This window comes from Phasianus colchicus, chromosome 2, assembly GCF_987193195.1.
Source record: "Phasianus colchicus chromosome 2, bPhaCol1.hap1.1, whole genome shotgun sequence".
Classification (NCBI taxonomy): Eukaryota; Metazoa; Chordata; class Aves; order Galliformes; family Phasianidae; genus Phasianus; species Phasianus colchicus.
In genome coordinates, this window is record NC_143437.1 from 98,726,466 (window position 1) to 98,753,644 (window position 27,179).

General features: G+C 35.8%; 1 protein-coding gene across 2 annotated transcripts in view; it reads right to left on the minus strand.

Annotated features, from left to right (window-relative positions):
- NBAS (NBAS subunit of NRZ tethering complex) overlaps window positions 1-27,179 on the minus strand; it is a 158,736-nt gene that overhangs the window by 115,887 nt on the left and 15,670 nt on the right. For both annotated transcript variants that reach the window (XM_031610992.2, XM_090136391.1), the window contains exons 10-22: window positions 25,959-26,097; window positions 24,902-24,967; window positions 22,001-22,129; window positions 19,148-19,211; window positions 18,187-18,380; window positions 16,842-17,099; window positions 15,936-16,061; window positions 14,253-14,404; window positions 13,336-13,470; window positions 12,998-13,076; window positions 11,963-12,067; window positions 11,547-11,683; window positions 317-400 (exon numbers count right to left, since the gene is read on the minus strand). In XM_031610992.2, the coding sequence (XP_031466852.2) occupies window positions 317-400; window positions 11,547-11,683; window positions 11,963-12,067; window positions 12,998-13,076; window positions 13,336-13,470; window positions 14,253-14,404; window positions 15,936-16,061; window positions 16,842-17,099; window positions 18,187-18,380; window positions 19,148-19,211; window positions 22,001-22,129; window positions 24,902-24,967; window positions 25,959-26,097 (1,668 nt within the window). The remainder of the gene's footprint in view (window positions 1-316; window positions 401-11,546; window positions 11,684-11,962; window positions 12,068-12,997; window positions 13,077-13,335; window positions 13,471-14,252; window positions 14,405-15,935; window positions 16,062-16,841; window positions 17,100-18,186; window positions 18,381-19,147; window positions 19,212-22,000; window positions 22,130-24,901; window positions 24,968-25,958; window positions 26,098-27,179) is intronic.

Below are 27,179 nucleotides of genomic sequence, written 5' to 3' on the forward strand. Positions count from 1 at the left end.
TAAAGACACAGATAAGCCCAAGTTTTGCTTTCTATTTTTCACACAAAAAAGCAGTCACATTAATTATAGCAGCATTAATGAATATGTTATGGTTTACAGCTTTCTGTAAGATACTCATCACAAAATCACAGTGAACTTAATACTTCTAAGTTAATGTGTTTTGTTTTTCAGTCTCATTAAGAAAGTTCAAAACACAAATAACTGTGTGTGAAAATTTGAAGCAAGTCTCACTGGGTATTTAACACATTTTAAGAATTAGTAAATAAACATTATCTTAATATCACAAAACGTCTTCGTTTTATTTATTTAAATTCACCTGCAGTCTGCTTTTTCACACCAGTCTTCTTCACGATGTTTTTGCTCATTCCAAGGAATAATTCTCAGTGTTCCTTGCTCATAACTGGTAGGACAAAATGTAGAATTTTCATGTCAATATTGTTTAAAAAAATTCTGATGAATTAAACTGGCTATACGAGTGTGATTTTGCCTGTAGGATGCTATCTGTACAAAAACATATCCTACCTAAGCCATTTACAATGCATTAAAAAAAGAAAAAACCTCAAACGTCTTCTTACTGATTGCGTCTTAAAAAAGAATCAAATAAGACTGCTACACACTTTTAGAATCTTTACCGCTTCACAGTAAGTATCCTGACTTCATATGCTAGCACAAAGGACTGAAATGAACAAAAACCTGTTAAAATAAAAAAAAAACCTTCGAATTCTATCATAATTCTTGTACTGAACTGAAACAAGGAATGTTCTGCTGTACTAATCTTCTCAATTCAATTTAACATGATCCCTGTCTGCAAATATATACAGGGAAATGTATATTCCTAAACGTTGAAGGAAGAAGAATCTTTGAGATACAAATTAAGAACAACATGTGCTGTTACTAGAATGCCTTGTTATGATCTATGATTGTAGGTTAGTTGTTCAGGCAGCATGAAAATCAGGAAAACCATACCAAGATACACAGAACATAAAAGAGGGAGAAAAAGAAGAGCCTTTTAGGCTCTGCTACTTGTAGAGATAAGAAATAAACCACATAGTAAATAAACACATTAAAGCTGCAGAGCACTGGAATAATGAGATTTAAATCTCATTCATTTTCTCCTGACCCCATAAACAGCAACAGTAACACAGCATGGACAATCACGATTCACAAGTTAACTGATGCAGTATTCTTATCCCTCAAAGTGCAAAACTGCAACACAGTAGCTTAAAAAGAAACTTCTCCAATAAACAAATCAATTTCACAACGTTAGAGTCAAACAAAACTATAAATCAGTAACTTCATCTCATTTAGCAACAATCACAAAACACAGATACACGCATAAATACGAAACAAAGCACAGGACTGTCCTTCCCTGTATACACAAACATTTCTCCAAGGTCATCCATTCTTCCTTTTTTTACATTACACACTAACAATAATATCCTAAGTCTTATCTCTAATAATTCCAACCATCCACAAGAAATATGCATGAGACATAGCAATAAATTGGTGGAAAGAGGCTTGCAGGCTGCAAAAAGCAAACAGACAGGAATTAAGAAAATGGAAAACAGCAAATTCTTATGTTTCACATACAGTATCATCCACATTCAACTCTGGCTTGGACAAAACACAGAAAAGAGACAGCAGAGGACAGGGAATTGTTGCATTTAGAAGTTGTTTCAAATATCTGTAAAATTTTAAAGTCCAATATAAGCTACTCCTATAGCCACTGACAATCTCAGAATTCAGATCCCAAACAGCACATCTACTCTTAGAAAACAAGAGTAAAAGGAAATTTTGGAACAGCACCTCTGATTTCACAATATAATTTCACACTATAGACTTTTTTTTTTTTTTCCAACTTTGCTGTACATACTAACGCTGTAATTAATACAGAAAATCATTAGGTAAAAGGACAGCAGGAGCGTACATCACAAATTTAATACCGTGAACAAATACTGAATCTGAAAGACAAGGAACCAAGACTTCCAAAGACTTTCACTTTTTTTGTGAAGGGCTAGGCATGCTGCTATCCTTCAAAATGAGACGTGAAGAAAGAATAAAAAAAGAATATATCATTCCAAGCCTGTATCACATTGAATGAGTTCTTAATTAAGCAGCCATGTTCTGCATATTTGCCATAGACATGACAAAATTACATCCGGCAATTAAAACTCCAGTCAAGAAAATAATTTTTAACAGCATAATTAGTACAAGAGGCTTAGAAACAAAGTTTGCAAGCTTGCAAAGTTTCCTAACGGACCCAAATGTTAGTGTGTTTCTTTCCTCCCATTACTCTTAACATACTTAACAACTTGTAGACTCAGCAGTTATATTTCTATATGCAGGCAATTATCTACCCAGCATGAAACAAGAAGTTACTGGAAAAAAACTTCTTTTGGTGGGCTGATGCAATCACCAACTCATTTCAGAAAACATGCTGTAATTGACTCTCCCCATCAAAAACTAGAAATTTCTTCCCTATTCCTCTAACACAAAACACCTAGGGTTTACCTTTAAATTTTAAACTGTTTCAAACAGGTTTTTTTTTTTTAATACATTTTCAAATAGAATCCTTTCTGAGTAACAGTTTAAATAAAATCTTCCACCAAAATAACTTCTCCAAAGTCAAACATTGGCTTATAATTTCAGCTAACTCTCGTCACTTTTGAAATAATAAAAAGTAGCTCGCTGAGGAATAACTCACTTGATTACTATTCTTTGTTTGACAGTTCCTCCATTTCCCTTCTCCTCACCTCCAAAAATCCACCAAATGAAGAAGTAATGAGACACTTAACACCCTTCTGCCAACCCTACTGAAAAGGATGTGACAGAAAAAAATGCAGTAAAGCTTTTGTGAAAGCTCAAGCAGATTGACAAGTCCCGTACAAAAGATTTTTATGTTGTTCACTTTTTCATGCCACTTAAATAGAAGATGACATTTCACTGTTTTTACTCCCTATACAGATACTAGGTTTAATCATCTACATGTAAACTGCTAACAAACACAAAAAAGTACTTGTGTCCAAAAATGCAAAGTCTCAGAAAGAAGTGCCATAAAAGTCTATTAGAAGTATAAAAGTATCTAGTTCAGGAATATTTCAGCTGTACATTCTTTATAAAATTCAGGTATACATGGCGAGGTGCTTGCCTGGACCTACTCTCTTTTTCCTCTCCTTTTTACATCTGCTATTGGTCATTTGCCTTTTACCAAGAACAATCTCATGTTTCAGCAGAAGCTTCTGCATGAATGAAACCTACAGATGTCAGTTTCTGAAGTCAGATTATATAACTTCTTAAGCTTTTCATAGAACTTCATTAGCAGATCTCACCACAGAAACCTGAAGAGAAAAAATTTTGATTCATGTGACAGTGACTGCAGTGCAACCTTGAATGGAAGCCTCATTTCATCCTTCTTTCCCTTCTCACAGCAGAAGAATAGTAATCATCATTAACTGTATATTCTAAATGCATAAGGAAACTGACATTTCAAAAGAAAACAACCATCTACATAGCTGCAAAATATCATATTCTTGTAGAATCAAGCAATTATAAAAAGTCAGTTTTAACACAGAAATCTCTTTCTAAGTGTAGTTCACAATACGCTTAATTGCTTACTTCATTTACCACCTCAACAATGTTAAAACATCACAACTCCATTCTGGCCCCTATCTAATTGTGTCCAACTGTCCTTACTTTCATCATTCTAAAAGGCTTAGAAAATCTCTTTGTATTTCAGTTTAAAAACAAGGATTAGAATAAAGCAGCCTTGACACCAGTAATCGATAGGAGATCCCAGCAGTAAAGAGGCAAAAAACACTTAGAGCTATATTTATCACAACGTTTATCACAAGTTGGGGTTTTTTCCCCATTATGATAGTTAAATTTTAGCACAATCTGTTTTCCCCCCAAAATTTTTGTATCAGTAACTGTAATGCCATCATAAGAAACAGCTATAAAAAATAGCTGCTATCAACTGCAAAAGAGTAAGCTGAGAAAGATTTGGGGAATTAAAATACATCCTGAAAATTCAAAAGCATTCAATGCAAATGAAACTGAGAAGGAAGAGCTGGAAAAGTGAACAAGCGTATGCTATGAGGCAGGGTTTCCATTTTTCTACCATTACTTTGTTTGCAGCACATATGCAGCAAATTCAGCACCACTGGGACATGTCAGAATGACTGCACAGCATACATAAATCTGACAGGTTCGGAAGCAAATTCAGCATGCACAAGTAGTTTGCTGAATGTGGAACATAGAGCCTATTTTATCGCATCCATCATCCACTCTCTCAACTTGTGCTATGCAACCTCACACCTTTGCTCTAGAAACTGAAATTCCAAAGGTCAGAGACAGTACTTAATGTAGGGTGAATCAGCAGCGTGCACTCATCCAAAATTCCAGGTATGGAATTGAACACTGTAGTCACTAAGGCAAGTGTCTCCCTTTTCCAATTAAAAGAAACCATCACATGTTCCATAATTAACTTCATTCAAATATTATCTGGGATTTTGTTTGGTTGGTTTCGTGGATTATTTTTTGGTTGTTTTTTCCCTTCCAAACCACTGCTTCCCCTATACTTTCCTTTTCTCTATTTCCTTTTCAACAGTAGAATAAATATGATTAGAAGTCAGTAAACTGACAGATTACAGAGGTATTCAACTCTACTTCCTCAAAAAAGAGCTGACTTCTCCTGTATTGCTCTTTCTACTCTATTGTTCGCATTTTGCTTTGACAAAAGAGGCCCATGCTATTGCATCCTGTATCCTATCAACTGCATTTATTCAAACTTACAGATTATTTTTCTCTCCAAGGACAGGATCTCAAAAGAGGAATGTCTAATTTAGTTTTTAAGGTCAGAGTCCAATGCTTTCTATTATCAGTGGCAACTTTGAGGGTTGTTTTTTTTTTCTCAAGGATTTCAATCAGCAGGCCTGTCTCAGAAACACATCTAGTTGAAGATAAGTATTAAAAAAAAAAAAACACTTGTAAAATTTGTTCAGACTTGAAACCAAAAGACAACTCACTCCAACATATTTGGGAACAGTACTTTTTTAAACTGAAAAACGTGTCCTTTTTTATTTTCCTAAAAATATATGGGGAATAGAATCACAGAATCGCTCAGATTGGAAAAGACCTTAAAGACCATTGAGTCCAACCACAACCCAACCATACTACCTTAACCCCAACAACGCTTCACTAAATCACAGTCCCTGAGCACCACATCCAAATGGTTTTTAAACACATCCAGGGATGGTGACTCAACCACTTCTTTGGGGAGCCTATTCCAGTGCTTAACAACCCTTTCTGTAAAGAAGTGTTTCCTGATATCCAACCTAAGCTTACCGTGACACAACTTAAAGCTGTTTCCCCTCATCCTGTCACCTGTCACCAGTGAGAAGAGACCAACCCCACTCTCACTGTAAGCACCTTTCAGATATTGGAAGAGAGCAAAAAGGTCTCCCCACAGCCTCCTTTTCCCCACACTGAACAGGAGCCCTCCTTTTTCTTTTTTTCTTTTTTTTAATATATATATTTTTTAATCCACTGCTCATTATCTAGGAGGGAAAAAAAGAAAAAAAAGGATGCTCTCAAATAGCTTGACATCCTTAAACTGCAGTGCCCAAACCTGTACCCAGTGCTGGCAGTGAGGCCGCACAGCACAGAGCACAGCAGAACACCTTCCCTTATCTGATGGCAGAATCACGCAGAATCACAGAATTATAGGGGTTGGAAGGGACCTCCAGAGATCATCGAGTCCAACCCCCCTGCCAAAGCAGGTTCCCTACACCAGGTGAGAGGTACTGGACCTGGTGCACACCAAGGTGCAATGCTAAAATCAATTCTTGTTTCTGTTTCTCTGAGGTCCTTATGGCTCTGAAACACTTTTATGATGTTACAATTCTATAACTGAGGATGAAATACCATCAGGAATGCACCCCAGGAACAGACATAACATACTCATCTGCACTTTCCATACTACATGAAAATCTGGGTTAGTTCAGTAACAAATTAGTAACAGCAACTAAATAATTGAATACGTATATTTAAGGTTTCCAATTATTCAATTTACCATATGACACATTTTAAAGAGGTGGGAAGGAGAGATTCATTTTCCGTAAATGGCCACAAGACGTGAAATTCACCAGCGGTGGAGTACAGCTGGTGCCTAAAATGAACTGCCAAAAGAACTTTTTGGAGAACTGATCCACATTAAATAGTGAAAAAGGTATCCCAACAGCTTTTGGCTACCATAGTTGACTGTGTTTCAGAACTCCTACTGAGAGCATTTCAATGACAGGTCTTTCAAATCAACTCAGCAACCAGAGAAAAGTCTTCTTTTTGATTCTGCATAAACAGATCAAACTACTTTTTAATGATATAGTTATCTTCTTGCAACCCGGGAAGAGAAGAAATTTTTTTACACTTAAATTAGCTGGACAGAACAGATATGTCAATCAACACTATTCAGTCACAATTTAAGAGACTGCTGTGTTTTTTTTCTTTATGTATACAATGAAATTGTAAGGCAACAGCTTTCACAAAATCTAAATGGGCTGCCTTAAAGACATAGATGAGCTCCCAGCCTTGCCACCACACTGTGAAAATACATTTATAAAAATGTACTTTTTTATATAAATGTACACTTATAAAAGTGTAATGAAAGTTTGTGGAAGAAATTTTGTTCTTAATTCCATAAAAAAAGCTACAAGCAAGACCAGATCAGCAAAATAATTTCAGAGAATAACACAGAAGGCAAGCCAAGGTACAATTCAGGAACATGCATGCAATAGACTGACACGGTAAACAAAGACAGGATAAGCTAGGCATAAACACTGCAGAAAGAAAAACAAGTTAACACAACAAACAACAGAATTGCAGTTCAGCTCAATGCTCTATAGCAAGATTTGAGAAAATTGCTGCTTGGTACTCCCAAAACCTTCTCCTCAATGAAAACACCCAGTCCCCTCAGCCTTTTAAAAGTGCTCTGATCTCTAAACATCTTGATGGTCCTCTGCTAACCTCACTATGCTTCATCAAAATATTTCCTGGTTGTCCCGTATCCTAGATGCAGCTGAGTGAGCGCAGTAGTCTTCTGGGTATGCTCCTATTAACGCAGGCCAGGTTTACTGCTGGCCTTAGCTTCCAGGACGTGCTGCTGGCTCATGACTTGCTTGTGCTCACCAGGATCTCCTGGTTCTTTTCAGCAGAGCTTCTCTGTTTTTCACTGTTTTCACTGTTCCAAAAGTTTTCTTCATTCACAGGAACAGAAATCTGCTTTTCTTTCAGGATGTTCAGGTCACTCTAAACAGCAGTTATGCTCACATATAGCAGTTCTTCATAAACTTCCCACCTTCCTTGTCAACAGTTCTTGTCAAATGTTCTCCATGGCCTTTTCATAGCTTCAAATTCTCTCTCGCATCTTCAAAAACTCTTGAAGAGTAATAACACAATACTTCAACCAGCTCACTTCCTGCAGCATCTCTTCGGCCAAATTCAGCCAATCCTGCAGCTGCCCAGATCCCCACAAAGGCCAGTTTTAAGAACTTCTTTTCCTCCAAAACACCTTTTACGAATACCACAAGAAGTTTCTCTTTTCCTACCAGAAATCAATGCAAAGAGAAGCATGAACATGTGGAGTCATGAAAATGTAATCTTCCCCTCAAAACTTGCTTTTCTAATTTTCAGTTGAAGGTTAGATTAGTGATTTTTAAACTCATAATATCAACTACACTGACTCTCTACTTCTGAACTGTTGTTGCTTTTTTCTTTATCCAAGTGCAGAGGACTGCATATATACAAGAAGTGCAAAAGTCTTCTCTGATTGTACTGCTACACAAATAAATAAAAACAAAAAGACAAAACTGACTATGGGATTAATCCTCTGAACATAAACACATCTAAATTGAACTAAAAACAAAGGCAGTTCATCAGAAGAAAAGAAACTAATAGAACATAACTAGGAGTACACATCTGACAATTCCAAAGACATTCAGTTATCAAATCAATTAGATACACAAGAAAAAAGATAAAGGTACATTATTGGAACTGCAATGCACCAAGCAGTAACTAAAAACCAGGAGAAGGTATCGTAACGCAAAGGCAAAGCCACTTAGAACTCTCTCAGTTTTAATTATCTTTTTGCTCGTAGATGAGAATCTACTGAATTGAATTTTTCTGATTTTAAAAGCTTCATCTGAAGTTTTTAAAAAATATTTCCATGCCTATCCCAGTGCAAATGGAGTTCTTTCAAAACTCTCCAGTAAAAGTTCTCTGTAAGTCATGACTGAAAACCAGTACTTAAAAAAAGTTAAAGGGTAAAAAAAGCAGAAGTATGCAGAAGTCACTGATTTGAAGCGAAGGTTTTTCCCTACTGCTGTAACGTACAAAATTACGGATGTTGAGGAAACCTCACATTTGAATTTCCCAAATTCTGTGTTTAAAGGGTGAACTATTATGCTGCAATATAAAAGTTAAATGTAAGGAAATTAAAAGAAAAGGAAGAAGACTGGTTACATATTTATAATGGTGGTAAAGCATTATTTTCCTCTGAGATCATCTTTAAAAACCTGAGGGAAACAATCGTAACCATAAACTAGGAATGCTAATTTGCGAAATGTCATTCTTTTAAAAGAGAGATCAACTCCTCTGAATACCTAAACTTCTATGATGTGCACTCTAGTTGTCTGAAAAGATATAGACCATGTACCTAATGGATCTTTGAGGAGTATGAATACCAATGACCCAGCACAGATATCAAAGATGCTGACAAATAATTATGACAAATGGAAGGAGTCAGAACACATTATGATCACAATTCTGCAAAAATACGTAAGTAAACATTATCACCTACTACTTTTTTCCTCTTGGCTAAACCAACTTTTGTGCCTCAAAGTTTTTGGGACACCAGACTCAAGGTGCCATCCTAATGTAGACGAAGTGCCAGTAACAGGAAAAACTACTTGCTTAAGACTGCATATAACATGCACTAGCAAAACAGGCATCACTTTCTCTGAGTTCACTGTCTGTAGCTCGAGACAAAATGAAATGACAGTAATGAGGCAACCTTCACAAAAACATTTGTCCTGGGTTTTGACATTCTTCAGATGCAGGACTCTACATGCATTCATGTTGGTGGTGCTTTATAGCAAACAATTGCGTACCAGTGCTTTTTACTTAGCAATAGTTAGGTGTCTATTTTTCCCACTTCCCCTGTTCCACGCACAAGCATGACAGCACCTTCTATTTCATCTCAAGCTTTTCCTCATCCAAATTCCCATAGAAAAGGCAGCAACTAACTAGAGGAACATGGAGCAAAGCAGTAAATTTCCAAAAGGAGTGGAGTCACCTCAGAGAACTCCATCCTCTTATCTATTTAAGTGCTCGAAAACCACAGAAGATATAGGCAACTCTCAGCAGAACTTCATTTTCCCTCTTCTTCCATTTCACAATGTCTTCCTTTTGTTCAGATGTTTATTACAGCCAACACTTGAAAGTTTTTAATACTACATAGGAATGAAATAGCTCAATAAATTAACACAAGTTCACTCAGTTCATTTAAGGCAAACTGTATCTGCATACTCTACAGAACAGTAAAACTAAATAACATACTCCTCTCAGCTGGAAATCATAACAAATACGTGTCTATAGATAAGCAGTCATTCTGTTTATACTAATTTCCCATTAAAAAAAATAAATGCAAGAAATAAAAAGACCCAATAAACTCATACTAAGATGACCGAGAACTCAAATTCTCTTTGATTCACATGAATTAATTTTGATTCATGCGAACTGAAAATTCTCAGAAGCTGACATTATCTGGAAGAAAAAAAACTGATCGCTTTTCAAAAGACACCTTCTAAAACTAATAAGAAATCGTAGTAAATTATTGTCATTAACAGATATTTTCATTAGTAGATGCTCTATTGTACTAAATTAATAAAACAAAGATGTAGTTAGTAATACTGTGTTAGTAATCAGTTTTGAAACAGTGATTACAGTTTTAGAAAGACGTTAGATCAGATGCTCAATACAATTTTATGTACTTTCCATGCACATCCTATTTGCCCTTATTCACATTTCGCAAAGACAAACATTTCAAAGATAATACCATATCTACTCTGCAACTTGCAGAAAAGCATGAACTTGCACATATCTACTGATCACAGCACAGGGAAGGTCTCTCCATTCTGCCAAAGGAATAAAGATTCAAACTATATACTTCCATTTTTCAGTAGCAGACAGAAGCAAACTCTTAAACCATAACTTCACATCTTCACTACCAGATTAACAGTGAAATCTTTATTTATTTTAAATCTTTAGAATTTTGCCTCCCAGCAATTGGTTACTTAAACAAGACAACCAAACACAGCAACAAAAATTAAAAAAAAATTAAAACGAGTGATACTTCAGAAATAAGAAGTTGTTTATGAACACCAGCAAGAAATTATGACAATTCAGAAAAGCCTTCATTCCTCCCTTCTCATATAATATATCTTATTAAAACAATAGAGAAAATTTGGAATCTTCTCTGTTTTTTATAAACATAGCAATAATTTCTCTTTATGATCTGTTACCTTAAAGAAAAACATAAAACAAGGGTTCTTACACACTGAACGTGTTCCTAATATTAACAAAATGATTAAAAGGATGCTAGCAAACATTAGATATCAAGAAAAAAAACACACCAGCTTCCACTAAGAAAAAGTGACAAGTATTATAAACTGGGAAAATGCCACAGGAATGACTATGTGAATAAAACTCCTTCTACATAGCATATTACCCAAAAAAAGTAGTGTTTAAACTTTCAAATGAAAGATGCAACTATAATATTGGAAGGCTCAAAAAAAAAAAAAAAAAAAAAAAAAAATTCCATAACCTACTCAAAAGAACTATCTTCCTGAAGTAAGAGTTCAAAGTCCTATGGCAAAATCTAAAAACTGAAATCTCTAATTCCATGTGAGCATTGAGCATATAGTTCAAAACTGATTCTGTAATTGAAGCATTTGAAAGAAACAACCTAGAAGCTAAAACTCCTTTTAAATAAGACTGAGAACAGTAGTATGACGTTCAAGACTCTCCTGTGAGGGTTTATATTAATAGTCAACATGAAATTGACAGTAAACTACATTTTATACTCAAAGGAAAGTTGGGATTTAAGCCTTTTCCTAATTCTTCCTTTGTGAGAGTAGGAGTCTGTGACAAGATGAAGTTATTGACTGCTTAAGGATTAAATGGTGTTTAAAAACAAACTCAGAACAATACAATATTTACATGCCATCCAAGAAAAAGCAATTCTATTTTTGACTCTTAGAACACAGACTTCTATTACACCAATGAAAATTTGGGTCTGAAGCTGCAGGTCAAGAGTCCATGCTTACAGGTAACGGAGACAAGAACATCTAAATCCCTTACTTCCCATTAGATAACCCAGAAAGACAAAGAGATTTTACAAATGGCACGAAGTAAAACAGCAAATGAAGATTTGCACAAGAAATGAAGATAAAGCTAAAAAAAAAAAAAGTTAATATCCACTAATGCATTCTTACCAAGCCTCAGGCAGCAAGAAAGCATATTCATGTGGTGAAGTAGTCTCTGGAAAATTGGAGAGAATTGCCTGTCTGTGTGGAAGTAAAGCTGATCCATGGAACGTAAACAAGATTTCCAGGGCTCTAACATTGCTTTCCTAAAGACAAAAAGCAATACACTGCAGAAGACTGATATAAACTGAAACAGAGAATGTAATGCAAGTTTAGGCCCTATAACAAACAAATTAACTTCAAAATTTTCTTCAGCAATAAAGAAAATTTGTTCAGGGTCCCTGCATTTGCTTATTTACAATCAAACAAATACATCTTCCACTTAAACTTCCATTGGGATTCAGCTATGTTAAACAGAACAAATACACACCTAAGCAACAATAAAAGGCAACAATAATGAAAAAAACTTAACAAAATATTAATACCCGAGCATAAGTTCTTGCTGAAAGCACAATATTTTGATTTCTGAACTTCTTGAAGAATTCACCATCATAGTGCTGTTCAGCTGAATGAGGACCACCAAGAATTTCCTACAAAAAAATAAAAAAATTTAAAAAATTACAGACCAGATTTTATACAAGATTCACAACAGCATCCAAAACTATATGCATCATACCATGAATAAACATAAATTATACCTGGAAAAAACATGGTGGAGGCTTGGTTTTTTTGTTGTTTGTTTTTGATTATTTTTTGGTGGTTTTAATTTATCCCAGTATGGAAAAAGGATACATTTTTGATTGATAAGCTAAGACAATTCTCTGCTCCATTTTAATTAAAGTTTATACAACATTAGTTACAAGGAAATGTAGTAAAAATCAACCTGAGTACTACCAACTGCAAAGTTAAATTAAAAAAAAAAAAGAAAAAAATACAGATTCACATTCCAAAAAGTTTCATTTCTGTAACTCAAAAAAAGAGGAGATCTGATAGAGAATCTGAATTAGACTGACTTCTTTAGACTGACTGATGCAGTTTCAAAGCAAGTGATCCTACACCACATTCCACATCTCATGTTTTTCTATATTATTTCCTATGCTCAAGATTGTTCTATTATTCAAGATGCATCAGATTTCCCCTTACACTTTAATGACACACTTGTGTGTAAATGCCAAATCCTCTGAATACACTTTCAACTATACACAACTATTCCTGAAAAAGGGGAAAATAGGCTGCTTTGTTGGCAAATGGACACCGTATGTTCAAAGCAGGCTTCTGCCCAGCTATGCCTCTCAAAGTTAAAAGCTAGCCATCTGCAACCTTGAAGCAGGAAAAATACAGTAGCTTGAACAGAAAACAGCTCACATTTCTCAAGTGAGAGACTGCTATATTTCAAGGAGACTATAAACATTAATACTACAACATATAACAAAAAATATGATGATGTGACAAAAAAAGTTACAGGACTACCTGTGTAATGGGAACTCGAAAAGAGTTAAAGCCATTACCAAGTTTCTCACCTCATAAGTTTCAAGGCGATCAAGGTAAGTTAACAACTTCAGTCTGCTCCTGCACAGTTCTTTTTGTTCCAGTGTTAGCCTGTTTCCAAAACAGATGCTTTCACATTTACAACTGACATTGCATCATATGTAAATGAAGACAATAGTTACATATTTGAACAACTAAAATATATTGAGAAATTAATAAGCTGAGAACTTGGACACAGTACAACACCTATTTAAAATCTCCACCACTTTTCTATTAGGAATAACATACATGGAAGTAGCTACACACTTATAACTCCGTACTTATAATAATCCTGCAATTCTGAATAAAACATAGTTAATGTTGCATTTACTTTGAGAAGTTTAAAGATAATAGCAGTTCTTGATGCTTCCTGGCCTCTTTTTCATTTTTAGCATCTGTTTCTTCATCTGGTGACAAGAAGTTTTCATATGGAATACCAACGTCTGCTTCCCCTGGTAAGATAAATCTGGAGGACAAAAAAAAAAACAATCAACTGTGTGCTGATCAAAACAACAAAAAAGTGTAAGAAATAACTATTGAATATGTCTATCAAAAGAGTTTTCTATTTAAGTCTTAAATAAAAATCTCAACTTCCATAGAAAATTATAATAATGAATTCTGCTACAATAAGGAGAAGACACGCAGCACAAGCCAACAAAGGGCATCACCTCTTCCCTACCCTTCTTAAAAAAAATAAACACAACGATGATAACTTAAATATTTCTAAATTCCACAGGTAGCAGTGGAATTGGCAGCATTTCTATAGTGCACAATTGTACTAGATAACTGGATAAAGAAAGAACATCCTACTCCACCACTAGGAACTGAACAATGATGGTCTCTGCATGTATTTCTGACCCCCTGTATTTTGCTCTGCTTCCTTCCTCAAATGAGTAACAAAACATCATTACAACTAAGATACACAATAAAACATCCTTGTAGGAGCAGCAGCAGCTGCTAGGAGAGGCAGAAGAAACAGAACCTCGCAGAAAAATCATGACATTGGAAGTTCTCCATGATGCAAAATATAACAGACATCCAGAGAAAACAGAAAGATCAGTACAAAAGTACTTTGTAAAATGTAAACAGGCAGCTTGTGGGCAACTTTAAGTGCTTTGATTCACAGCACTGCAACTCTTCTTATGCTCTGCATTAACATATCAATATTTTCAATACTACTTATTACCTCATTAGTTGATTTAGACAAAAATAAATAAATAAAAAGAAAAGATAACACTCTTGCCAAACCTGCCACCATCTTCTCCTTTTCCTATGGCCACAAGAGCCTCCAGGTCTGTGCCTTTCAAGCCATACTGAAGCAACTTCTTAGCAGCATCCACATTCTCTGGAACTCTTTCCAAACACTCATGAAGAACCCACGCACGCTTCTTAATTTTGCTCTGTCGAAGAACAAAGAGCATAGGTCCATTGTTACATGTTTCATTGAATCTTAGAATCATTAAGGTTGGAAAAGACCTCCAAGATCATCTAGTCCAACAACTACCCACACACACCAGACCACCAAACCATGTCCCTCAGTGCCACACTTTTCTACACTTCCAGGGACAGTAACTCCAACACTTTCCTGGGCAGTTATCATAGTACTTGAGGGGCAGCCTCACCAGCTCCAAGTCAATAGGAACTATCACCTCCCTAGTTCTGCTGACTACACTATTTCTTATATAAAGCCAGGATGCCACTGGCCCTCCTGGCCACTTGGGCTCATTGTTGGCTCATATTCAGCTGGCTGTTGACTAATAACCCCAATACACTTTTCTTCCACATAGCCTTCCAGCCACTCTACCCCCATTTCAATCCAAAGCAATGAAACCAGAGTTGTTAAAATCTCTTAATTTGTTTCCACTACTTAGAAAATGTCAAGTTAATCTGATGACTTTCAGTGTGAACCAAAAAAAGATACTCCACAAATGGTCATCTACAGTTTTGTTTATCAGTACATGAATTTTACTTCGTTCAGTTAACATAATGAAGATAAGACTTGTTGCAATGCTAATGTACAAATGCCAGATGTCTTGTTGCTGATAAGTCAAGAAATTACTACTTCTGTTCTCTAATTAGTATCTTTGTTGATTATACTATAAGAAATATAATGTTTTGGAGCTAAAGATATAGGTATCATAGATTCAATGTATTCCACAACAGCACTGAAGTCATTTTCAGTACTGGTTTCTTCGCATGCCTATGAGATTCTGTGACAGAAAGGAAAAAGCAAGGTGACAAAATATTATTGGATTTATTGGTTGATTTTTGGTTGAGATCATATACTACATGGAGAAGGGTTGCTTATTTTGACCTTCCAATTAATATATGACTTGAAAAAAATAAAATCAGCATATATTCTCTTGATATCTTGGGAGATATTACACCACTGCACCAGTAGGCTGTGCAACTCTGACAATGCTTCTCTGCTGGATTATCTCCTCTCACACCAAAACAAATAAAAAAACTATGTTGGATTCTGCAGCAGAGCTCCAGTTACAGGCTGAATATAATGCAAGTTTCATTATTCAACCTTTGCTATGGATACCAACTTAACCTTTCCAAATAACTTTCTACAATACCTGGAAATTTCTTAAATACAATATATTTTCAGTTATGATTTATTTGCCAGGAAACAATCTAGTGCTGCATGTGGAGAAGAGATTACACCAGAGAGACTACATTGATGAAAATTTCTCCTTGGAGATATTTTCTAATTTCAGATAAAACCAAGTTCTAAGGTCTCTGGATCAAGCCTTCAGTTAAATTAACAAGATCACTCTCTCCCACATGACAAACAATAGACATTCACAGGACAACTCTCTGAACTGCCTCCGATTTATGTTGCATAAATTAGAACACAATGGAGATTTCTGTGAAGATTACATAGCCACTCTTAAAAAAAAAATTGCCAAAGTCACACAAACCCACCAAATAGTCTTGAATTGAAGCAACATTAACAGCTGACTTCCTCCATTGCCTCTGATACACAAGATCAGAATCAAGGCCATATGCTTGAGCCAAAGACAGAGCTTCCTCATATTCTTCATTATCAATCTAAAAAGCAAATGTGAAAATGAAAGTCAACATTAAGCAATGAATAATTAATTCTCTGTGTTAAAACAGGTAAGAGGGATGACTACTCCCGGTGTGCTTGTGCAGGTAGGAAAGTAAACATCATGTAAGATAAGAATATGTAAAACTCTTAACTCAAATCTGATAGAAAGCTCTACAAAAATACAAACTTCTCAGTAAAAAAGAAAGAAATTATTTAGGCAATCACTACGACATTAGTGATGTCGTAGATGGCAGCATGCAGTGCCATCCATACCCCCTGGAAACTCTAATAGCTACAGTTTTGGCTTACCATTAGAACAACTGAAGTGTTCTAAACAAAGTACTGCCTAGAGTAGTCTTCAAAATAAAGAAGCATCTCTTCTGTGATAAGAGTCACAAGGCTACTTTGTACGTATGGCATGTCTCAAAAAACATTCATATAATAGCAATATAAGGTATAAATTAACCCATTCCCTGGATAATAATAAGCTAAATTAACTTAATTCAATATATCCACCCATTCATCCACTGTTTGTGAACACTCACATTAGCACAATGAGTCTGGTCTAATGACCCTAATGAAACATGATGACCAGCAAACATCCTGTTATTTTTATTATGTAATGCTGTTTTTACCTAACTTATGTTAGGTAACACTGCATACTGCCATCCACGAGGCCCTTAGAAATATGTGCCTAGTGTTAATATAGCAAGTCTCTAAAAAAACTCTGTTCGATTAAAGCTCATTACCAGAGATGGAATCTTCCCTTTCATACTCACTTTTCTCTGGTAAAGTTCCTCTGGAGTTGTGGACCTCAAACTAACGAGGCGGAAATTCTTTGTAATAGTACGCGGACGTTTCCGTGGAGGAGCAAATCGTTCCATTTCTGTCACAAAGTATAGGCCTTGCTTCAGGTAGCTGAAGTATCTATCCTTAGCAGAATTTTCATCATCTGAGTCAGAGTCATCTTCCCCCTCATCTTCATCACCAGGTCTGCTTTCCAAGCGTAATCTTTTTGGAACTAGTTTTATTTCACACTGCACAGAAGATAATTCTTAAGGGTAAAATAAAAAGTTTCTACATAGTTTATCTTCGTGATAAACAAGTACATGCCCACTTCTAGTACTTCGAATTTCAAAATCAACATTTTCTCTCTTAAACCCTTTATTTCTCAGCTTGATTAATGCCGTCCACAAGCCCTGGCTGAGTCTGTCCTCCAAATTTGAGGTTTCATCACTTTCTTAATAAAGCAAGGGCAAAGGCCTCTTAACAGTAGTCCACTGTTATACTAGATACACTCAACCCTATAACATCTACAGAGAGTACAGACCTACAGAGATATGTTTAACCTCAGTACAATTATACAGCTTACTGCAGAGTGTAACAATGTTTTCAACTATTAGCTAAGCAAATTATGTCTTTCCGTTCAATGCAGATGTATTTTCAAACTGTTGTTCCATAGGCTGTAACATGCCAGTCACTGGCTCTATTTCATTTCTTAAATAACAAAACTTTCCAGAAATACGTACAAAAAGCTTTGGTATGTACTCATCTATTTTGATAAATATTTAACTTTTAAGTTAAGATCTATTCCAGTGTAAGCCGCCTTATTTTTGAAGAAAACTCCTGGTCTACTTCATTACTAAAGTAATATTCTACTCCTGTCCAGAACGCTATTAAAGGTGAATAAAAAATAGATCCCTTTCAAGGGTTGGCCAACTTTAACTTGCTCCTTGCTTCTCTTAAACATACTCTCTCTGCAAGATGAGAGGGATGCCTGCAATATTCTTCAAATGCACTAACAAAGCAGTTAAAGAAAAAAATAAAAAAAAAAAAAGAGAGAGCTGACAAACTGTTTCCCCACAGCAAGATTCTTTAACTCAGATTCAGGCTTCCAGAAGTTTTGCATCTACACATGGCAATTACTTGGTAAGTATAATAGCCAAGTTACTTGGCAATTAAGATTTTTATAAAGACATCTGAATTGCAGGAGGTTCAGAATTGCCTGCCTAGAGATAAGGAAGAATCACTTTCACTATTAATAAAAATATATATGTGTGTAACATATAGAACAGAAAACACTTTCTACTGCATTCCTTATACTTGCTTATGTGCACTCCTCACCTCCAGACTTAGAAATCCTCCATCATGAGCTGAAGTGACCTGAGGAGAACTCTCAAACCACTCACATGACCTCCCCAGCAAGTTTTTTAATGTCTTGACTGATGACACAGTCAATGCACCAGAGCAACGAGCCAGGATCACAGAATTATCTGCCCACCAATTTACATCTATCAATGGGTAATAGGATTCTTTATCTGAAATAAAGAAATAAGAAAGCACCATATAAGGAAAGGCAATTTTAAACACCAGATAAGAACTGAAGTGGCTTCAACTATTAAGAATTATCATCTGATGGTCTAATTTAACAAACATTCATTATTTTATACACATCCTTGGTTCACTGAATTTGTATTTTACACCTGCTGGTTTAGTGAAACCATTCCTGTATTAACTACAGATGCTGGGGAGGAAGGGGGGAGAAAGCAACTCAATTTTTTATATAATCTGATTACTTTTTAATATAATTTAGAAGAAGAATTTACAATAAACTGATTTACTTGCATAAAACGTGACAAATTTTAGATATCTGATAAACATCTCTTTCATATTTCCCAGGACATCCTTGATCAAGTCTCTCTAACCAAGAACATTATACTGATAAAACAACAAAGGCTTCACTGCTTTCGAGAAAAACTGACAACTGCGAACAAGACTCCCGAGACAGCCTACAAGATGAAGTTATTAAGAATATTAAAGTGCCAACAAGAAAAAAAAAGCATAACGGAGAAGGAAAACTGTGTCACCTGTATGGTAACTGGACATTGGAACAAAATATTCACCACAAACAGTTTGTTTAATATATTATCATTTCCCATCTCTCTGAAAAAAAGCCACCTTCACCAAACAGCACTTAGAAACAGATCAGCTTAACACCCTACTTCAGTGCTTAGTCAGCTGGTTAGCCATGAAGAAGCTTTAACAACACAATGATTTAAAATAATAATTCAACTCTATCACGTACCTTTTATTTTCTTTCTTTTTTCACTAGACAGTTTCCAGTCTGGGTTGACTTCATCATAACCCGGCTAAAGAAATAAAAAAGAGAGAAAAGAAAGGGTTAATGTACAAGCAAATCTTTGTATCGCATGCAATCTGCATATCTGCTCCATCACTGGCCCACTCATCTTTCAGCAAAAACACTCCCACAAAAATTTAAACCCTTTCTAATAATAAAGCATACTCTTACTTCAATGAAATTGTACTCATCTCCAAAGCTTTAGAAGAACAAAAAAAAATAAAAGGACCGCTAGATTCCTCAATCAGTCAGCATTGCCTAACCAGACCCAACTACATAACGACAGTAGCCAAAATTCAGAATCTCACAATCATTAGGGTTGGAAAAGATCTCTAAGATCACCTAGTCCACCTACCTCCAATATTACCCACTAACCCACAACCCTAAGAATTATATCTACCCCTTCTTTAAACACCTTCAGGGTAGTGACACCACTACTTCCCCGAGCACGAGTTCTAACAGTAAATTCTTCCTAATATTAAATCTGGGCCTCCCCTGGCACACCTTGAGGCCATTCCCTCTAGTCCTATCACCAGTTACCTGGGAGAAGAGGCCAACTTGCCGCAACCTCCTTTCAGGTAGTTGTAGAGAGCTGTAGGGCCTCCCTTGAGCCTCCTCAAGACTGAACAATTCCACTTCCAGACTGGTGGTCCAGACCCTATGCCAGCTTTATTGACCTTCTTAAACTATACAACACTGCCAAGTTTCCAAGCCAACAGTTTCCCTGCTTGCTGGCAGAACAAAAAGCAGCACCCAATCAACCATTATCACTCAGCTATTTAATTGGCTTAAACCTTTCATACAGTCAAAAGTTCCTGGGCTTTTGTTTTTGTAATTTTTCTGAAACCATTCAATTACCCTCACTGCCATAATAATATCAAAAGAAAAAAAATCTGCCTTCATTTCATACAACCATATAGGTTGGAAGAGACCTTTAAAGATCATCTATTGCAAGATTCATCACACTCCCCTGCAATGAACAGGGACACCTACAGCTAGACCAGGCTGATCAGAGCTCCATACAGCCTGACCTAAAATGTCTTCAGGGACTGAGTATCCACCACCACTCTGGACAGCCTGAAGACATTTTTCCACGCTGTCCCCTTTCTTATTATAGAAACCTGCCTATAGGTATCATTGAGAAGTGTTCTGCTTTGGAGCTTACAGAACTTACTGCACAATGAAACTGAAGAATTTAAAATATTCTATGATAAGTGGAGAAAATATATTTACAAGGGATGTTCTGAAAAGTAACGCCTCTGATTCTGTTATGTTGGTCCACAATGTCAGAAGCAGATGTTGGTGATGTGGCAGTAAAGTTTGAACCTTTCTGACAATATTCCACAAAAATATTGTTGTCGTGTAACAGATGGCAGCAGAGGGAAATCTGATAAAATGGCATTTGACACGAAAGCGTATATAAAGCAAAGGTGTGCCACTGAATTCCTGCATGTGGAAAAAAGTGCACCTGCTGACGTTCATCAATGCATGCTGATGTTTATGGAGATCAAATAGTGGATGTGAGCACAGTGAGGTGGTGGGTGGTGCCTTTCAGCAGTGGCAAGAGTTAGTGGGTCACCTTCACGGGCGTAGATTATTATGAAGACAGTATGCAGGCTCATCACTGACAAAAATGCATAGCCAACGGCAGAGACTATGTTGAAAAATCAATGTTTTGTTGCTGAGAATCTGCTCTATCAAGAAGTTTTTCTGTGGTCTTTGTAGCTTATGTAGTTTTCATGGAAACAAGTAGGAGGTATTGCTTTAGGAATGACCTACATTTGTTTGAATTTTGAATGGAGTCAATACTTTATGCATACGTTTACCATGCAGAAGTCAGAAACTGCAAATATTTCATAGTGACATATCAACTTATTATATCAACAAATGCACTAAAACACAATTGTTTAGTGCTAAGGAGAAAATATTCAGTTTTATAACTATTTTCTAATCAGAAACACACTTACATGCACTAAAATAACTTGAGATAAACACTGCATAAGAGACATGGCATGTAATTGATTATATCTAAACCTAGTGACCAAAGATCCCATTTGACTGGTTACATAACATCAGTTCACATCTTCTAAGTTATAACATAACACACCTTCAGATGAAAAGCTTTTCACCTTAATTCTTGATTCCTAAGAAACACAGGCTAAACCCAGAATATTTCAGATACTAGCATGCATTATTTCAGGTCTGTCTTTTCAAAATTACAAGTACACATATTTTTCTTGAAAGAAAGTGTTGCCTTTACTCAAAGAACATAGTTATTAGGGATCTTCGAAAATGATTTCATTTCTAATTCTCCATGCTTAAATTCACACCAGTAACATACAAGTTTTCAAGTTTTCAATGTACTGTTTCAAGTCTGGCACTTCCTAACATAAGGTCCCAAACTTAGTTTTGCAAACAGTTTCTCTAACATGTGACGTACTGACACCATTCTGACAGTCAAATTATTCTCAAGTGTTATCTCGTAGAAGGAAGGAAAAAAATGAACACAGAAAAGTTTGGTTTCAACCATTTCAAGTTCCCCATGTTGGCCTCCATTCATATTTAAAAACAGCAGCTCAGTCCACCTGTACTAGTTACCCACCTGGTAACAATATATCTCATTAAACTTTAAGAACCAGCTATAATGTAATGAATTCAAGTTTAAGTTATCAAGTTTCAATAGAAAAATTATTGCTAACTAATAGTTAAAGCATAAGTCAATGAAATTCTCTTTATCTCCTCAGCAAACAAATCCATGGAGGATTAAAGAATAGCCTGTTAGCTTCTAAACATTCATACCTGGTCAGTTTGGTCCCATTCTCCTTGTTGTCTGAGAGATGGAATAGACCAGATTGTTAGTTTCCCTGAGAAATGAATAGCTGCCAGAAGAGCTCCATCAGGGGAAAGATTCATCTTGAAAATTCCATCCTGCAAAATATTGTCAGGAAAAAGAAAGGGGAGGGGGGGTCAGAATAAAGGTAAAAAGACAACTGACATCTGTGGTACAGAAAAGTGAAAACAATCTCTATAAAGGAAGAACACTACAATACAGCTAACAAAACTCCAGGTATTTGAATTTATTTATAAATGAAACCTGAAAAGCTGTTCTTAAATGATCTGTTTAGAGAAGGCATTTAGCAACCTCATTTCTCTACTGTCTCTAATGTCTAACACATTTAGTAATATGTATTTTTGAGATTTGTTTTTCTGTGCTTTTGAGAATGTTTTTGGCTTTTTAATATTATTTTTATTTCTGTGTCTGCTTTATTTTCTAGCTATGCCATAGAAATAACAATATCAAGTAATCCACTCACTGCTCTCATGCTGTACAGTGGTTTGCAACCATAGAGAGCTCTGCTTAAAGGCAAGTGTAAAGTACGTTGTTACTCAAAAAGGAAGGCATAATTAAGATTTTGTTAAGCAAATCATTATTATTTTCCTAACAGAAATAATTTTTAAGCATTCTCCAATTATGTTCTGAAGTACCTAGAGTGCTATAATCTGTGCTCTAGTTTCTCAAGGAATAGTGCATGCTTACTGAAGGCAATTCTCTCTTCATAAATCCAGTTGCATGCAAGGAATGCTAAGAAATAGGAACTGATGAAGAACTTAGAAGCTTAAAACATGCCTAAAATATATAACCCATTCAATTAAGCAATCAGTGCTACAGATCACAGATTTTTGCAAGGGTTAAACATCTACTTAGTCATCAATAACAATCCTATTGCTGTTTGAATTTAGATGTTGGGTGGTTGCTAAAACTTTCATATTTAAAACCCAGGCATTGATATCTACAGAGATTAATCTATCCTTTGACAAAGCAGGCAATGTCAGCTCAGTAAACAGCTTGTCAGCTTGATGGAACTGCAGAACGAGATACTGAGAGGCTCAATAGATTGTCACTTCACATTTTAAAACTGTCATTTAAGTTACCAACAGTAAGAATCAAATCTCACATATAGGTAGTCCTCTAGCTGCTGTGCCTGTCACATCTTAATACTGTTGCCAATTCCCTACTAAGAATATAAAATGCATCTCCCACATTTAAATATAATTTCAGAAATTTGACTAAAACATTCAGTAATAACTATCCCTGCTTTTGTTTGTAAATTCATTATTAGCAAATGCAGTGAAGATGAAGTTTAGCACAGCACTAGCCTTGTTTTTTTTTGTTTTCAGAGAAATAAAATCCCTCCCCATTCTACCCTTGAGAGAAATTCAGAAAGACCTGTTTCCAACATCCAACCAAGCATCCATTTTTTTCTTTAAACCATTCACCTAAAAACCTCAAAAATCTACCAAGGTTATTCCTAAAGTCCATATGACACCATACAAGCCATTTTTCTCACCAGAGAACACAGTGCAGAGCAGGAGATAGATTGTTCTTCGCAAATAAATCACAGGGGGAAAGCTTATTTCTGATTGGAAACAGGAGTGAATCAAACAAAAGCTCCAAATAAACCATAAACAAGGGGCAAGAGAAGGTGATGCAGATACTGAGTAGATAGCCCGGAAGGTATGCAGAAGAAAGCCCCTGTACTACTGTGTACAAAGTTTTAGAAGCATAGAAAGCATACACCAGCATTTCAGTGTGATGAGACTTTAACACTCACTCCCTCAAGGGAAGGGGGAATCCAAGACATATTCAAGGTTTGTTTGTTAAGTTCGTTCAAACTGTTCAAAACTAGTTGTAGGGAGCCTACAAACAGGAGGGGAATCAACTCTTTGAAAGGGTAGATAACTGCAGGACAAGGGGAAATGGTTTGAAGTTGAGGGAGGAAAGATTTAGGTTGGACGTCAGGGGGAAGTTCTTTACAGAGAGAGTGGTGAGGTGCTGGAACAGGCTGCCCAGAGAGGTTGTGGATACCCCATCCCTACAGGTGTTCAAGGCCAGACTGGATGGGGCCCTGGGCAGCCTGATCTACTATTAAATGGGGAGGTTGGTGGCCCTGCATGTGACAGGGGGGTTGGAGATTCATGATCCTTGAGGTTCCTTCCAACCCTGGCCATTCTGTGATTCCGTGATTCAGTTTTGCTATTTTCACATGCACCCTCATGGTATAAGTTTGACTCATCTTAAACACTTAGAGCTGTTTAGGAAAACCTTTCCATATTATCTGTTCCCATAGAGTAAAAAAAGAGTCTGTTTTCCCTATCTAAATTTACATTAATTATTCATGGTTTGCTGTACAAAAATCGTAGGCCTGTAAATTAAGTGGATTTCTGTTAATATTCTTAAAGGAGTGGAATTGTGCATAAGGTTGGGTTTTGATTTTTTTTTTTCCTCCCCTCAAGCTATGTCGTTGGGAAAAAAAATGACAAAACCAAATCTCTTCTTTTGGAGCATCTACCTAAGATGCTATGTTTATTATACTCATTAATAAGCACTAGGGTGGCTCTTTGCACCTTCCCTTTGAAAGAAAGCTTGTATTTAAAACTGAGCTCTACATCACTGACTTTGTTCCTGCTAGCATGCTGGAAATCCCAAAATTCAAGCTTCAGCAGATGAACTAATAGGATTTTCAAGAAATCCAGAGAAGCTACTCCATTTAAAATTAAAAGCTTATTATTTTTTATAAGCTTCATAAAAACATTAATTCTTTTGTTGCATAAATTAAAAACTCCTTTCAGATCCATCTCTCAGGCAGTCATTAACAGACAATTATGTTAGTAGAATACGGTAAACCTAGACCTTAATACCTGTTCTGTTCCCCGTCTGCTGTAAAATCTTAAATTCATAATCCTTAATAATCCTCTTCTCTGCGCCTGTAAGAACAGAAACATACCAAGAAATGAATCTCATACATTGTTTTATGCACCAAAGAAATAAGTCAAATCTAAAGTATTAAAACATCTTTCCAGAATTCTTTAAACTTTCTTAGGCTGTCTATTTCAAAATAAAGCAAGAATAACTTTGCCTGTTTCACTGTGTATGTATCATATTGCAGAAAAGCACTAGCTATTCACAATGAACAGATTAATTAGTTTCATAATAACTAATATTTATACAACAATAAATACTGGAATTTGTCCTAGTATAATGTAAATTCACTTCACTATATCTTTATTTATTTATAGAATAGTTCAGCCAGAAGGGACCTACAAAGACCATCAAGTCCAAATAGCTGACCACTTCAGGGCTAATCAAAAGTTAGAGCATGCCATTGTTCAATGCCTCTTGAACAGTGACAGAGATGGGGCATCAAACACCTCCCTAGGAAACCTATTCTAGTGTTCAGCTGATCTCACAGTAAAGAAATTTTTCCTAATATTCGGTCTGAACCTACTCTAGTACAGCTTTGTGCCACTGCCTTGCGAACTTGCAAATAATAGCTGTTACCAAATCAAACATTCGTTTCTACTAGAAATAAATGAAGTCAGGAATCAGATAAACTGAAACATTTACCTCAGATATACTGCCTTCTGTTATAAGTAATTAAAAAAAAAGATAAAAATGAATTTACTTTTTCAATTTTTTTAAAAATTGACAGTGAACATTTGTTGTGTTTTGCGTTTTTGTTGTTCTGTTGTTGACTTTTGAGTTTTTTGAAAACCACAGAAAAGAGATCATCAAAAACTTGAAGTTCAAAGCATACCACAGAAAAAAAAGTTATATGTACTAGAGAGAAAGAGATAAATTATTAGAAATTCATACCATAACTTTAAAATAGCAGAAAGATGCATACTGAACATTAGATACCTCTGTTAATTACAATAATCATTCCCCCAAAAAATTAAAAAGAGGAAATACACTTACTGTTTTAATATCATCTTCATAACTAGTAACCTGTTTATAATGGGGAGATCCTGATAGAACTCTCCAAGCAGATATCCCACAAGCAGTTGCTTTAGATACTCCATCTTCATCTGTTTCACAGCCTCCTACAAGCAAAAGTCTGCAAAATATACAAAAGCGTATTATTGGTTTCATATACTGCCACATAAATGTTGTGCCATTGTTTTCGTTTGTTTGTTTTTTAACTTTAAGTCAGAACTATTGCAGTTTGCTTGTAGTAATAACAAACTTTCAGTATATTATAATAGTCCCAGCAAGATTTAAACATCAGGATGTTCATTCACAGACAAGTTTTTTCATTTTTAATTAATTTCTGCTATTTGTATTATTTATCTCCATCCATTACCAGTCTTATTTTTCCCAAATGAGGCACAACTCCCACCATTTAAAATAAAATATATGGTTATAAATTGCAGTTCCCTGCTACGCTGAAAGAATGACATCAATAACAACTTAAGCTTACGAAATATTCCAGTCATTCAGTTTAAGTATGAACAAATGGAGATGTAGTAAGTGGTACAAAAGCTATTTCTCCTTTAGTTAAAGAATCATTAGGAAGAGGTATTTCAACCTTGTTTTCTAAATTCACATTATCAGTTACATAAGTCACTCTGAAAGTAATGCCTCCTACTTATTTCCACAAAAACCACAACAAAGAGCACAATAATACGATCTGATAGATGAAATTCTCAGCTACAAAACACTGTTCTTCAACAGTCACCGCTATTTTTGTCAGTGATGAGCAAGAGCTTGCATGCCACGCTCATAAGGATCTGCATCAGTGAAGGTGACCCACTGTCATCACTCCTGAAATGCACCTCACTGTGCGACCTCCATAAATGTTCAGCGAGATTGATGAATGTCCATAGGCACAATATTTTCTACATTTCATTTCCAATGAATTCCACATGGAGGAATTCAGTGACACATCTTTGGTTTATATTCACTTCCATGTCAAATGCCATTTTGTCAGCCTGCCCCTCTGATGCCATCTCTCACACAGCAACAAAACATTAATGGAATACTGGTGGGAAGATTCAACCACTACTGCCATACCAACAACATCTGCCTCTGATGTCACAGGCTAACACAATAAAAAAAGAGGTATTACTTTCAGAGCATCCCATGTAAATGTATTTCCTCCAGTTAATGTAGAATATTTAAAATTCTTCAACTTCAGTG